Source organism: Salmo trutta, chromosome 22 (genome assembly GCF_901001165.1).
Source record: "Salmo trutta chromosome 22, fSalTru1.1, whole genome shotgun sequence".
Taxonomy (NCBI): Eukaryota; Metazoa; Chordata; class Actinopteri; order Salmoniformes; family Salmonidae; genus Salmo; species Salmo trutta.
In genome coordinates this window covers 15,511,658-15,525,210 of record NC_042978.1, presented here as the reverse complement: position 1 = coordinate 15,525,210, position 13,553 = coordinate 15,511,658, and the positions used below count along the sequence as shown (strand labels likewise).

At 50.2% G+C, this 13,553-nt stretch overlaps 1 protein-coding gene across 1 annotated transcript in view; it reads left to right on the top strand.

Annotated features, from left to right (window-relative positions):
- Positions 1–10,169, top strand: part of LOC115158200 (neurocan core protein) — a gene marked incomplete in the record, with an annotated part of 194,590 nt that extends 184,421 nt beyond the window's left edge. Inside the window, 5 exon segments of the mRNA XM_029706855.1 lie at positions 1–140; positions 797–879; positions 2,284–2,428; positions 7,731–7,913; positions 8,873–10,169. Of these exon segments, the coding sequence (XP_029562715.1) occupies positions 1–140; positions 797–879; positions 2,284–2,428; positions 7,731–7,913; positions 8,873–9,057 (736 nt within the window).
- Between the last annotated feature and the right edge of the window lie 3,384 nt (positions 10,170–13,553).

The following is a 13,553-nucleotide window of genomic DNA, read 5'->3' as shown; positions in this document are numbered from 1 at the left end:
CACATGGAGGAAGTACCACGGCCACTGCTACAGGTACTTCAGCCGCAGACACACCTGGGAGGACGCAGAGAAGGACTGCAGGGAGCACAGTGGACACCTGGCCAGCATACACACACTCCAGGAGCAGGACTTCATCAACGGTGGGTGTCTTCCAATCAGTGCGACTTTACAGAATATATAATGAAGCGCCGTCTCATGTTCTGGCATTGATCCTCAGAGGGATGGAGAAAGAAAGAACTGGATGAAAGGAAAGACAGAATAAAAGCCCCAGCATGGTGAACCCCTCCCAGTCCCAGAGAGGCCAGAGCTATACATCCTCCCACTCGTCCTCCCTCATCCTCCTCCCTATTCCTCCCCTCCACAGACACATTTACCTAAAAGTGTGTTTAATTGCCTCGAAAATGGACGTCTCCACCCCGACAATAAAGGGAGCAAAGCCATTAGGTAGATTAATGGGCCCCATAATTATGTTAATCAGAAACATCATGATTTAAATTTCATTACACCACACCCAAATCTCATCAATGCTGCACCTTCCGCAAAGATTTGGCTGCTTCTGCCTTCTGCTATCTGGGGCTGAAATTGTGATAAAAGCTGAGCCTCCCTGGTGTGTGTGTGTGTATGTGTGTGTGTGTGTGTGTGTGTGTGTGTGTGTGTGTGTGTGTGTGAGAGAGAGACTTGGGAATGGGTGGTGGTGCATTGGGGACTTAACATGCAGAATAGGAATGGAAATACTGCTAAATGGAAAAGTGGTCTTTTTAAAGGATGTGTTTATTTGTTTTGCCCTGTCGTTCAGGTCTGAGTCATGACAACACCTGGATCGGACTGAACGACAGAACAGTGGAAGAGGATTTTCAGTGGACTGACAACATGGACCTGGTGAGAGAGACAGAGGGAGAGACGGAGGGAGAAACGGAGGGAGAAACGGAGGGAGAAACGGAGGGAGAAACGGAGGGAGAGACGGAGGGAGAGACGGAGGGAGAGACGGAGGGAGAGACGGAGGGAGAGACGGAGGGAGAGACGGAGGGAGAGACGGAGGGAGAGACGGAGGGAGAGACGGAGGGAGAGACAGAGGGAGAGACAGAGGGAGAGACAGAGGGAGAGACAGAGGGAGAGAGAGAGGAGAGAGAGAGGGAGAGAGAGAGGGAGAGAGAGAGGGAGAGAGAGAGGGAGAGAGGGAGGGAGAGAGGGAGGGAGAGAGGGAGGGAGAGAGGGAGGGAGAGAGGAGGGAGAGACGGAGGGAGAGACGGAGGGAGAGACGGAGGGAGAGACGGAGGGAGAGACAGACGGAGAGACAGACGGAGAGACAGACGGAGAAACAGAGGGATCGAGAGATCACTCTTTAAATCTTATGTGCAGTCTTTATTATCAGCAACATACTTCAGACTGACAATAACCACAGTGACGCCGCCTGCTATTGAAGAGTGCATTTCTCTCATAGCAGAGGTCCCTAGGGAGGATGTGGGTGTTAGCTAAAGGTCAGGTGGGAAGTTGATTGAGTGAATGTGTCGTTACCTGTGTATATGTACAGCCTCGCTCGCTGAACCACTTTTCTTCCTACACTATTTACATCTTCCTAGAGGCAGCTCCTCTGTGCCTGATGTTGTTAAAGAGCTGTCATTACTCTGTGTCAGTCTATACTGCTGGAGAAAGACACATCAGCTTCTTGTTCAGTAAAAGAGAACAGTGAAACAGTCTACAGTATCTATCACTTTCTTTTTCTGTTCTGTCTGTGTCGTGTGACTGTCTGTGTCATGCGACTGTCTGTGTCATGCGACTGTCTGTGTCGTGTGACTGTCTGTGTCGTGCGACTGTCTGTGTCGTGTGACTGTCTGTGTCGTGCGACTGTCTGTGTCGTGCGACTGTCTGTGTCGTGCGCGACTGTCTGTGTCGTGCGCGACTGTCTGTGTCGTGCGACTGTCTGTGTCGTGCGACTGTCTGTGTCGTGCGACTGTCTGTGTCGTGCGACTGTCTGTGTCGTGTGCGACTGTCTGTGTCGTGTGCGACTGTCTGTGTCGTGTGCGACTGTCTGTGTCGTGTGCGACTGTCTGTGTCGTGCGACTGTCTGTGTCGTGTGACTGTCTGTCGTGTGACTGTCTGTGTTGTGCGACTGTCTGTGTCGTGTGACTGTCTGTGTCGTGTGACTGTCTGTGTCGTGCGACTGTCTGTGTTGTGTGATTGTCTGTGTTTTGTGACTGTCTGTGGCTGTGTTTGTGACTCTCTGTACCGTGTGTCGGTGTCGTGTGTCTGTGTCTTTGACCCTGTGTGTCTGTGACTGTGCAGCAATATGAGAACTGGCGGGAGAACCAGCCGGACAACTTCTTTGCGGGGGGAGAGGACTGTGTGGTGATGATCGCCCACGAGAACGGCAAGTGGAACGACGTGCCCTGCAACTACAACCTGCCCTACGTCTGCAAGAAGGGAACAGGTGAGAGGGAGAAAGAGGAAGGGAGGGAAGGGGGGAGGAATCAAGAGTGGTTGTAGAGAGAGAGGGGGAGAGAGGGACTGAGAGTTTGAAAGGGATGTCGAGGGGAGGAAAAGACAGTGGGGGAGAATGAAAAAGAGTTGAAGAGGAGGTGATATTATGCTTCCGCTGTCCTTTAAATACTTTAAAGAATACTTATAAGTATTCTGTCATCTTAGGCCTCTTCAATCAGTCAGTCTGGACCACAGGCTAACACTGATCATTACAGCTCACCTCCAAGCGCAGTCAGCTCACTTGTAGCTATGCTTTCACACCTAAGGCAGCTCCTTACAGACATGGTCTTACTGTCAGATCAAGGGATGAGAGTTCTTCAGAACATTTAATCCACATAAAAATTATCCTCCTTTGTACGAAACATTGTTGGAAGAGTTTCACACAAAGTTTTGGGGCTGACTGGTAAAGTTTCTGTGTCACATGACCAGGCTTCTGTGGATCTGCTCTGTCATGGTGCTGTGAGATGCCAGAGAAGTGCGCATCCTAACATGCTCCTCTGTGGGCTTATTAGAGCAGACGGTCTTCAATTGCATTTGGGGCAGACAGAGAGACAGGGTATTAATAGCCAGCCAGGTAGATGTTTGTAGGTTTATTGAGACAACTGGCCAGACTCCAGAGCTGTATTTAAGGAAATGGAGGATCGGGTCACTGCTAGATCCTCTTGGGTACTGATTTCAACTGGCCTCAGGCTAGAAACATTATTTAGTTCATCTTAATGGTCACCAGAATTAGAGTTATAAAACTTAACAGTTAGATAAGTCCCTCGTGCCAGACTTAGATAAGTCCCTCGTGCCAGACTTAGATAAGTCCCTCGTGCCACAGAGTTAGATAAGTCCCTCGTGCCACAGAGTTAGATAAGTCCCTCGTGCCACAGAGTTAGATAAGTCCCTCGTGCCACAGAGTTAGATAAGTCCCTCGTGCCACAGAGTTAGATAAGTCCCTCGTGCCACAGAGTTAGATAAGTCCCTCGTGCCACAGAGTTAGATAAGTCCCTCGTGCCACAGAGTTAGATAAGTCGTGCCACACTAAAGTGTGGTGTCCACTGCCCTCGAGTCGGATCAACGTTCCGCTGTATGTTATTTGTCTCATCACAGCGGTGCAACACATTGCTGGTGACACACAGTCACAGGTCTAACTTAATACCTTTAATCGGGAAGCTGACCTTCAGTCAATCAGTCAGTGACAGCATTCCATCTCCAGCCCAACTTAACCGTCTGTTCTACTCTGTAGTGCTGCTGTTCTCTTGGGTCTGCTCATCAGGGCCCGTATGGCGTGGTTGGCTGATTACTGCCGTGTGGCTGACACTCAGGCCTGTCCCTCTGAGAGAGAGGCAGTATCCAATCAGTGACACGCGTCATCTGGGTGATTAGTGTTACCCATAGTGCCATGGGGAAGAGCACAGAACAGGCAGGTGTGAGCCACCCTGATTAGGAGGATGGGTTGTGGCGAAGGCATCTCGCTCTCACACACGCACGCACGCACGCACGCACACACACACACACACACATATGAACAGAATATTATCAAATATTCACATACTTATTCATATACAGTTCCAAATATTCTTTAACAGACACACAGTCCAGACCAGACCAGAGTACACTGGTCCTTTGAGGCAGTGCCTCTACCTGCCTTCTACCAAGTACACTTTTTCTCCTGCACCTTTCTTCTGGGGACAGAGAAGCAGCTCGCCCTGACAGCCACCCAGGACACACACTATGACATACAGTTCACCCCAACTCTGCTGCCTGCCTGCCTGCCTGCCTGCCTGCCTGCCTGCCTGGGGCTGTAGCTGATCAATACATTGGCTAAGATTGGAGTGTGTGGCTTTGTGTGTGGACATACCCAGCTCACCCCTGTCTAATCTGCTGAGACATGTTAGACTCTAAGTGTAAAGATGCAGCCCACAGGGCTCAGAGAGCGCTGGATGGATCCAGGCTCCAACTGTCTCCAGCTTTGAAAAGAACACTAAATCAGCCTGACACACACGCACACACAGTCCTGCGTGGCTGCCAGGCATCCCCAGCCCCAGTCAGTAACATCTGGGTGGTGTTATTGAGTGTCGTGCCTGGTCCTGTGACTATTGATCTGTTGCCACAGCTGCACACTAGTGTTAGTAATGTCCCTCCTAGTCTCTGTTACTGCACACTAAACACCGAGAGTGAAAACGGTGGTTTTCTGGTTGGCTGAATGCGAGGTGTGAGATGTTACAGCAATCACTGTACTGGCAGTCTAAACAAAACCTGTTAACACAATTTAAAGATTTTCTTTGTGCTATTAAAAGTGGGGTAATCTGATATGGCTAAGCGTTATTATGTTGTCTAATAATATCATGGTTAGGTAATAGCCTACATGGAATTACGTAGAATTGATGGTATTATGGTGTGAGCAGTATATGTTTCTTGTACCCTGACTTTTAATCACACTTCTGTACTGCAGCCCCTGGTCTTAGTGCTCTGTACTGCAGCCCCTGGTCTTAGTGTTCTGTACTGCAGCCCCTGGTCTTAGTGCTCTGTACTGCAGCCCCTGGCCTTAGTGCTCTGTACTGCAGCTGTAGGCTCTGTACTGCAGCCCCTGGTCTTAGTGCTCTGTACTGCAGCCCCTGGTCTTAGTGCTCTGTACTGCAGCCCCTGGTCTTAGTGCTCTGTACTGCAGCCCCTGGTCTTAGTGCTCTGTACTGCAGCCCCTGGTCTTAGTGTTCTGTACTGCAGCCCCTGGTCTTAGTGTTCTGTACTGCAGCCCCTGGCCTTAGTGCTCTGTACTGCAGCCCCTGGTCTTAGTACTCTGTACTGCAGCCCCTGGTCTTAGTGCTCTGTACTGCAGCCCCTGGTCTTAGTGTTCTGTACTGCAGCCCCTGGCCTTAGTGCTCTGTACTGCAGCCCCTGGTCTTAGTGTTCTGTACTGCAGCCCCTGGCCTTAGTGCTCTGTACTGCAGCCCCTGGCCTTAGTGCTCTGTACTGCAGCCCCTGGTCTTAGTGTTCTGTACTGCAGCCCCTGGTCTTAGTGCTCTGTACTGCAGCCCCTGGTCTTGGTGTTCTGTACTGCAGCCCCTGGTCTTAGTGTTCTGTACTGCAGCCCCTGGCCTTAGTGCTCTGTACTGCAGCCCCTGGTCTTAGTGCTCTGTACTGCAGCCCCTGGTCTTAGTGCTCTGTACTGCAGCCCCTGGTCTTAGTGCTCTGTACTGCAGCCCCTGGTCTTAGTGCTCTGTACTGCAGCCCCTGGTCTTAGTGCTCTGTACTGCAGCCCCTGGTCTTAGTGTTCTGTACTGCAGCCCCTGGCCTTAGTGCTCTGTACTGCAGCCCCTGGCCTTAGTGCTCTGTACTGCAGCCCCTGGTCTTAGTGCTCTGTACTGCAGCCCCTGGTCTTAGTGCTCTGTACTGCAGCCCCTGGCCTTAGTGCTCTGTACTGCAGCCCCTGGCCTTAGTGCTCTGTACTGCAGCGCCTGGTCTTGGTGCTCTGTACTGCAGCCCCTGGTCTTAGTGCTCTGTACTGCAGCCCCTGGTCTTGGTGCTCTGTACTGCAGCCCCTGGTCTTAGTGTTCTGTACTGCAGCCCCTGGTCTTAGTGCTCTGTACTGCAGCCCCTGGTCTTAGTGCTCTGTACTGCAGCGCCTGGTCTTAGTGCTCTGTACTGCAGCCCCTGGTCTTAGTGTTCTGTACTGCAGCCCCTGGTCTTAGTGCTCTGTACTGCAGCCCCTGGTCTTGGTGCTCTGTACTGCAGCCCCTGGTCTTAGTGCTCTGTACTGCAGCCCCTGGTCTTAGTGCTCTGTACTGCAGCCCCTGGTCTGCGTGCTCTGTACTGCAGCCCCTGGTCTTAGTGCTCTGTACTGCAGCCCCTGGTCTTAGTGCTCTGTACTGCAGCCCCTGGTCTTAGTGCTCTGTACTGCAGCGCCTGGTCTTAGTGCTCTGTACTGCAGCCCCTGGTCTTAGTGTTCTGTACTGCAGCCCCTGGTCTTAGTGCTCTGTACTGCAGCCCCTGGTCTTGGTGCTCTGTACTGCAGCCCCTGGTCTTGGTGCTCTGTACTGCAGCGCCTGGTCTTGGTGCTCTGTACTGCAGCCCCTGGTCTTAGTGTTCTGTACTGCAGCCCCTGGTCTTAGTGCTCTGTACTGCAGCCCCTGGTCTTAGTGCTCTGTACTGCAGCGCCTGGTCTTGGTGCTCTGTACTGCAGTAGGGCCTTTACAGCCTGGCATTAAGCTGACTTCCTACTTTTAGAAGTCCAGACCTCCCACTGGGCCCATACTGCAGTCACAGACCCTGTGTGGATAGCTGGACAATACATCCTTCCCTCCTTCCCTCCTTCCCTCCCTTCCTCTACTCCTTGGAGTTAGCTCGGATCTGGTAGTTCTGCATTAGTGTTAGCTATGTAAGGGACACCTCATTTCCACCATGTTCAACCATGTTCCAAATGAGAGATCGCCGATTACTTCAAGGAAGGGAAAGAAGCACTTCCACTTAGTCTACAGCTGGGTTGGTGACTGTCTAGGGGTTAGAAACTCACTGAGGGCTTTAGGTTTCAACCGCAGAGCTGCCATCTAGGGGAACGACAGAGGAACTGCACCGTCAACCCAGTCACCCCTCCTCATCCCTCGTCTCTCATTCGCCCTCCCTCTAATCCGGCCAATGAGCAGTAAGCGTGGGTGCATTCCTGACACCTGTCACACACTGTGGCCCCTGAGGGCCCAATCCCTTCTGAAAGGTCGGGGTAGGACAAAGTTACCCGGGACACTGATCTAAAGTCAGTTTGGTGTTTTCCTCCCAGAGAGTGAAGATTAGGTTTGGTGGAGGGGAAGCTGATCCTAGATCTGTGTCTATGGGGAACAGCCAGAGCTGAAAGGTCAGTGAGTCAGTGTGATGTCTCACTGGGCTAAGAGCCCTGTAGGGTCTGTCTGGTGTCTCAACCACTTTGCCTGTCTGTCTGCCTGTCCCCCCTCCTCACATCAACACAACGCTCTAGGAGATAGCAACAGCCCACACAGACTAGCACACACACACACACATGACTCATCTCTTTGGTTTCCTTTGAACTTTAGATGTGTGTGTGTTGTGTGCCATCAACAGTTTTGAAGAGTGGAGGGGCAATGTTCTTTAAAACAGGGCTCTTCAACCGTCTCTTGTTCAGGGACAAGGGCAAAAACAGAAAGGGGAAAGCCTGGGTGATGACTGATGACTGTGAATGGTGATATACATTGTTATAATGTACCACTTCTCCATTGCTGGATTTCCATTTCTCGCTCTCTTTCTCCATTTGGCAGTGCTGTGTGTGAACCCTCCCACCGTGAAGAACGCCTTTCTGATTGGTCGTGAGCGGTCCCACTATGACATCCACTCAGTGGTGCGTTACCAGTGTGCCGACGGGTTCCTCCAACGCCACGTCCCCACGGCCAAGTGTCGTGCCAACGGCAAATGGGAGCGGCCCAAAATCATCTGCACTAAGTGTGAGTGACCAAGACTGTTAAAGGGCTTTAAGTTTTATCTCTATGGGGTAAATGATCAAAAACAGTGGAGGAATGAGACTGAATTCAGTAGGAATACAAGATTCTCCATAGAAGTTGTAGCATGTGCTCTAATTTGACAAACTTTCATTCAGATAGAGGTTGTGTGACGACGGTAATGTTATTTTAATGTAGATAAAACTAAGTTATAGCCCTTTTTCTGTTGAGATAGTGTATCGCTCCAAAGTCTGATTGACAGCCAGGGGTTTGGAGGAATGCCAGAAACACCAAGAAGAAACATTTCATTTTACTATCCTCCCGTGAGAAGTAAAACTCGCTCTGCCGAACGACAGAAACATCCATCTTCCTTTATGACAGCAGAATCATTCATATTGTAGGATTGTATCAATGTTTGCCCGTTTTAAGAAGATATGAGCAAACAAGTATTTCCCATTTCCCCTTTCGGCTCATACTGACAAATAATGAATTGCTGCTGTTTGAACTGGAGAGAAAATATGGAGCCTTATTTCGTATTCGGTGCATTTCGAGTGTAATGTTGTTTTCCTGCTAGAGTCGTTTGTTAGTCATTATCATGGCAAGGTAGACCTTCTGTTGGCAAACCTAACCCAGGACCAATGGATCCAATTTGGCAGCACAACACAGGAAGGAAGCGGCTCACTCAGGACGTGAGTGGGAGGACAGTCCTAATACATGTAGAGAGCTAGTAATGTAAAGTTGAGTAGAGAAGACACTTCAGACAGAGTGGCTGATGTTGAGAGCTGTATGTCTGTGGTGTTGATCTCTCACCCCCCTCCTCTCACATCTCATATCCCTCTCTCACTCCATCTCATCCTTGACGCTCCACACTACCTGTCACACCCCCCTCTACTTCCTCTCATCCGGTCTCTTTCTCCTGACTCCTCCCCTCTCACACCCTTTCTCTCCCTTCTGTCTCTCTCCAGCCCGGGGAGCACAGCGCTACAGGCGGCACCATGACCATCACAACGGCCGACGGGAGCGCAGAAAGCACAAGAAGCACGGCCATGGACACGGAGAGAGGGGCCACCATGGAGAGGGGGGCCACCACGGAGGGGATCAGGGCCACAGGCATGGGCACGGGCATGGGAACGCTCATGCCCACATCTGAACCAAAAACGTCCACTGCCCAAACCTCGCCTCGCTGCCCAGTCCCCCTCCTCTACCCCTCTCTACCCCCTCTCCTGCCCTGTTCCTGACCCCACAACCTGGCTCCCAGAGCCAGCCTGTATCATACTCAACTCTGAGGCCTGACAGCCGACTGCTAGGCCTCACTGAGACAATAACAATCTCTTTGTACTCTTCTTTACTTTCACTGCTTTTCTTTTCTGTCTCCCTCCCTCCCGGCCTACTTTTATCAAGTCAACGAGGACCCAGGATATGGGGCTTTGTTCACCTGTTAAAATCTTAAGAGGTTTCTTTTGTTTCCTTCTATTTTTACATTAACGATCGTGGAGGAGGAGGTTTAGTACACACTGTAAATAGTGACAACATCGTCAGAAAATTCTGTATCAAAATCAGAAGAGTCGAGGAATACATATACATGCAATCCATGTTTTTCAATTGAGTCTCCATTCTAACCTTGTTTTTAACAGATGTGTTGTCTGACTGTCTTTCTTGACTTTGCTGTTTTTGGTTAGCGCTTTGGAAGACCTTTTGCTTAATGGCCTACAACAGTTATTCTGAACAGATTTAGCTACGTGCTTTCTTTCACACTGGCAGTTCTACTGGTTTCCAATGACTAGCATTGTATCTCATCATTGTTATGACAGTCACCTTTAACTGGGTGTAGAGGAAAACTGAGAAAACGCACAGTTAGCCTGTATCCAAATCGACCTCACGCCACTGAGGTCGATCCAGAACCCCCACAGCAGTCCATGTTTCTTCTAACGATATCGTCCTACTGTATGTGTTTCCTTTCTAAGTCATTCTGTGTTCCTGCTTCACTATTAGAGGAGATAGCTAGTAAGGAGTAGAGAAACCCAACCCAGAATAGGCCTGATTATGACTAGCCTCTCTGAGTCTGGCTTCCCAGCTAGCTAATAGGCTATGATCCTTCATCGGAATTCTCTCATACCCATCACGACACTCTCATATTCCGTCTGTGTCCCGGTGTCAATGGTCTGTTCGTCTTCCATTTTGGAGTTCTACTTCTCTGGCCCGCTGAGGAGAAATTGTTCTGTCAGACTGTCAGAGAGAGAAAAGGAGAGGGGGAGGAATAGAGAGAGAGAGAGAAAAAAAAGAGAGAGGAGCAGGGAATTCGGACTCTTAATTGCAGTCGCCCCCTTCTCCAGCACATCAAACAGAGAGATGACAGGGCTCTCTGACAGGCCGGCGGGTACAGAGCTGGGCCCATAATTAGCTTTTTAAAGTAGTGCAGATGGGGGCATAATGCCGGGATGAACACACACTCTGCCCCACCCGAGGAGGAGTAAGCTGGGCTAATGTCCTAGTGTATGCATCTGGCTTTAAATACAGAGAACCAGAGTTGTTGGAGGACGCAGAGGTGGCTGGGTTCAGAGGCCAGTCTCAGTGAGGTTTGTGTGGGGGGGCGACAGTGACAGCGACAGGGCCCACAGAAAATTCTAGAAACATTTGAGACGGTTAAAAGAGATAAAACACCCTTGTATTTCTGGACCAGTGGTTCAGAATGGTACCAGGAAACGCATGATTTTAAACAGAGCTGTCCTGTCTGCTGCAGCCCGGAGCCGGCTGGGATGAGACCCGGGCCACCTCCTCTCTCTACAGCGGGTAGAAAAAGGAGACATGTTTTATTTTTACTGCAGGATCCGACTGATTCTCCAAAGCTCCTTTATCGCCTTAACACAATTCCTCTGAGCTTACGCCCCCCCCTTCCTTTCTCTCTTTCTCTCTCTCTCTGTCTCTCCCTCCTCTCTTCCTCTCTCCCTTGTCTTTCATCATCATCCCTTTATCCACCTTGTCAATGACACAGACAGGGCCTGAAAGAGAGCAAGCTCCATATCAGTACAATTCATCTCCCTTAAAGCATGCTTAATTAATGAAGAGGTTATCGTCATGACCTTTGTCCCTGGCTGTGATGACAGGGGCTTTGCTCTGATGGACGGGGAGCCACAGGCCTGTCACAGCACTCACGCTTCTTACGTCTTTTAGATGTCAGTCTAATATCGGCTTTTTTCTATCCTGTCTACCATTCCAGACATTCCAGACAACGGATTGACCGTGGGTGGGTTGGGGCTTCTTAGGCATATAAATCAGCTGAGATTCTCCTAAAGATACGGTGATGACTGTCATCACTATGGGGTGAAGCAGGACAGTATGTGTCTGTCTCTTATAGTAGTACGGGGGACGGAGTGTGTGTGTGACAGGAAGAACACATATGAAGAGGTGATTGGATCTCTCTCACACAAGGTGGACAGAACTGTTAAACTAACAAACCGAGACTCTGCTGAGATGGAGCCTGGGCTGGACAGATGTTGGATATGATTAAGGAGTAGAGATGGAGTCCTGTTTTGTTGTTGTTGTTGTACAGTGTAGGCCGACCGATGTGGAGGCTGCTGTTATCACTGCACTAGACCAGCTGCTTATTGGTGGATCTCCAGGAGCAATGGGTCAACTCAGCTGACTGTGCTCTGTGGACTGTGTCAGCTAGCTCCGATGCACACAGACTCTCCAGACACATACTGTCTCTCCATCACAGATACAAATGTTCTCTCTTTCCCTATCTGACACTCTCTCGCCCTCTCTTTTTCTGACACACACACGTGCTTACACCCCTCATAATCATATACATCCTCGCTTCAGCTTCGAACACACACACACAGAGCTCCAGCTCCAGACAGCACCCTCTCTCTCACCCACTCTCCCTCTCTACCACTCTCCAGCTCTCCAGTCTGATGCCCTGAAGGCAGGCAGACGGCTGAGACGATGGGATCGCTACTTCATTGCGATGAGCCTTAATTATGAAGACGAGTCACTAAACAACAGAGGTCGGCCACAGCTGTCTGCTGCCGCGGCATGGCATGGTCGGCACGCCTGCAGGAGGAATGCCTTCACAACCATCTGGGCTTCTTCCTTAGGCTATAGCCAGCACTTCGCCTTAATTGCTACGGAGCCATTCTGATCACACAGGCTCTGGGTTCCCTGTGGGGGGTGGGTGGGGGAAGAGGGATCTTCTTTAGTACTATGTCAGAGCAGTATCTATATCTCTGCACGGTCGGCAAACCGTGAGTGTGTGGATGAGTGGATGCGCAGTCGGGTAGCATGTGATTGGATCAGAGGGTTAGAGCAATGGAGAAGTTCACTTTCTGTCGTCTGTCTCGGGTAGCAACAGACGAGCAGCCGGAGAGGAAGGAAACTCTGTTAGTATTCTGAAGCACAAGCTATAATGATGCGGAACTTTGCCCTTTTGTATTTACACTGTTGTAGGAGTGTGAGACAGAGGACAGGAGCGAGGCAGGAGCAGGGAGAGAGTACCTCTATTTCATCTGGGCCCTGCGTTAGCAGCAAGCATCCATCAATGACTACATACACTGCTTTAGTATAAACAGTGTATGTGTGTGTGTGTGTGTGTGTGTGTGTGTGTGTGTGTGTGTGTGTGTGTGTGTGTGTGTGTGTGTGTGTGTGTGTGTGTGTGTGTGTGTGTGTGTGTGTGTGTGTGTGTGTGTGTGTGTGTGTGTGTGTGTGTGTGTGTGTGTGTGTGTGTTGTGTGTGTGTGTGTGCGTGCGTGCGTGTGTGTGTGTCATCCCATCCTAGTGTGTGTAACACAAGTATTACTAGTATTAGTAAGCATGCATGGCAAACAAATATGAGATGAGCATAGGTGGATGAGGGGAGATTGTTCTTAGAACAGCTAGACAGAAAACGAGCCAGTGTCAGCTGAACAACCAGGAACAACCACTCATCTCCTCTCCTCTCTCCTCCCCTCTCTCGCCTCCTCTCCTGTCCTCACTTCACGCCTCCTGTCCCCTCTCTCCTGTCCCCTCTCTCCTGTCCCCTCTCTCCTGTCCCCTCTCTCCTGTCCTCTCTCTCCTGTCCCCTCCTCTCGGTGCTGGTTGCCAGGAGCCCAGTGAGGGCAGGTAATCCTGACACTAAACCTCAACACGGCTCTCTACTGTAGGTCACTGTCATCTCATTACAAGCTGCTTTCTACCGCAGTGTGCTGGTAAATGAGATGACAGCTCTGTAGCAGCAGAGGCATCAGAAACACCGCTGTGTCAGGACTGGCTCAAGACCATCAACCAATGGGATTCTCAGCATAGCCGCGGTCCTGCGGTGAGGAAACCTGCTTTCTGGCTGCTAGAGGGTAATGTGTCAACTGTTATGATATTAACCCTAGGAGAGGTCTCAAGTCAAGGATAATGATATTTACTCTATAAAGCCAGACCAGCTATAGTACATATGATAATGTGGTTGTTTTTATGAGAGAATGTATTCTACGTACAACTGTATACTACCCATATCAGACGTTAACCTTCTGACAATGACAAACTGATCAGACTGGGGAATGACTATTGCATCTGCTGTCATTGAGACGGCTCATTGATTTCATGGTTAGTCTGTCTGAGGTACTAGTTAGGTTGTCTGTGAGACTGGCAGCATGACTTGATAGGCCTACTGCATATTTGC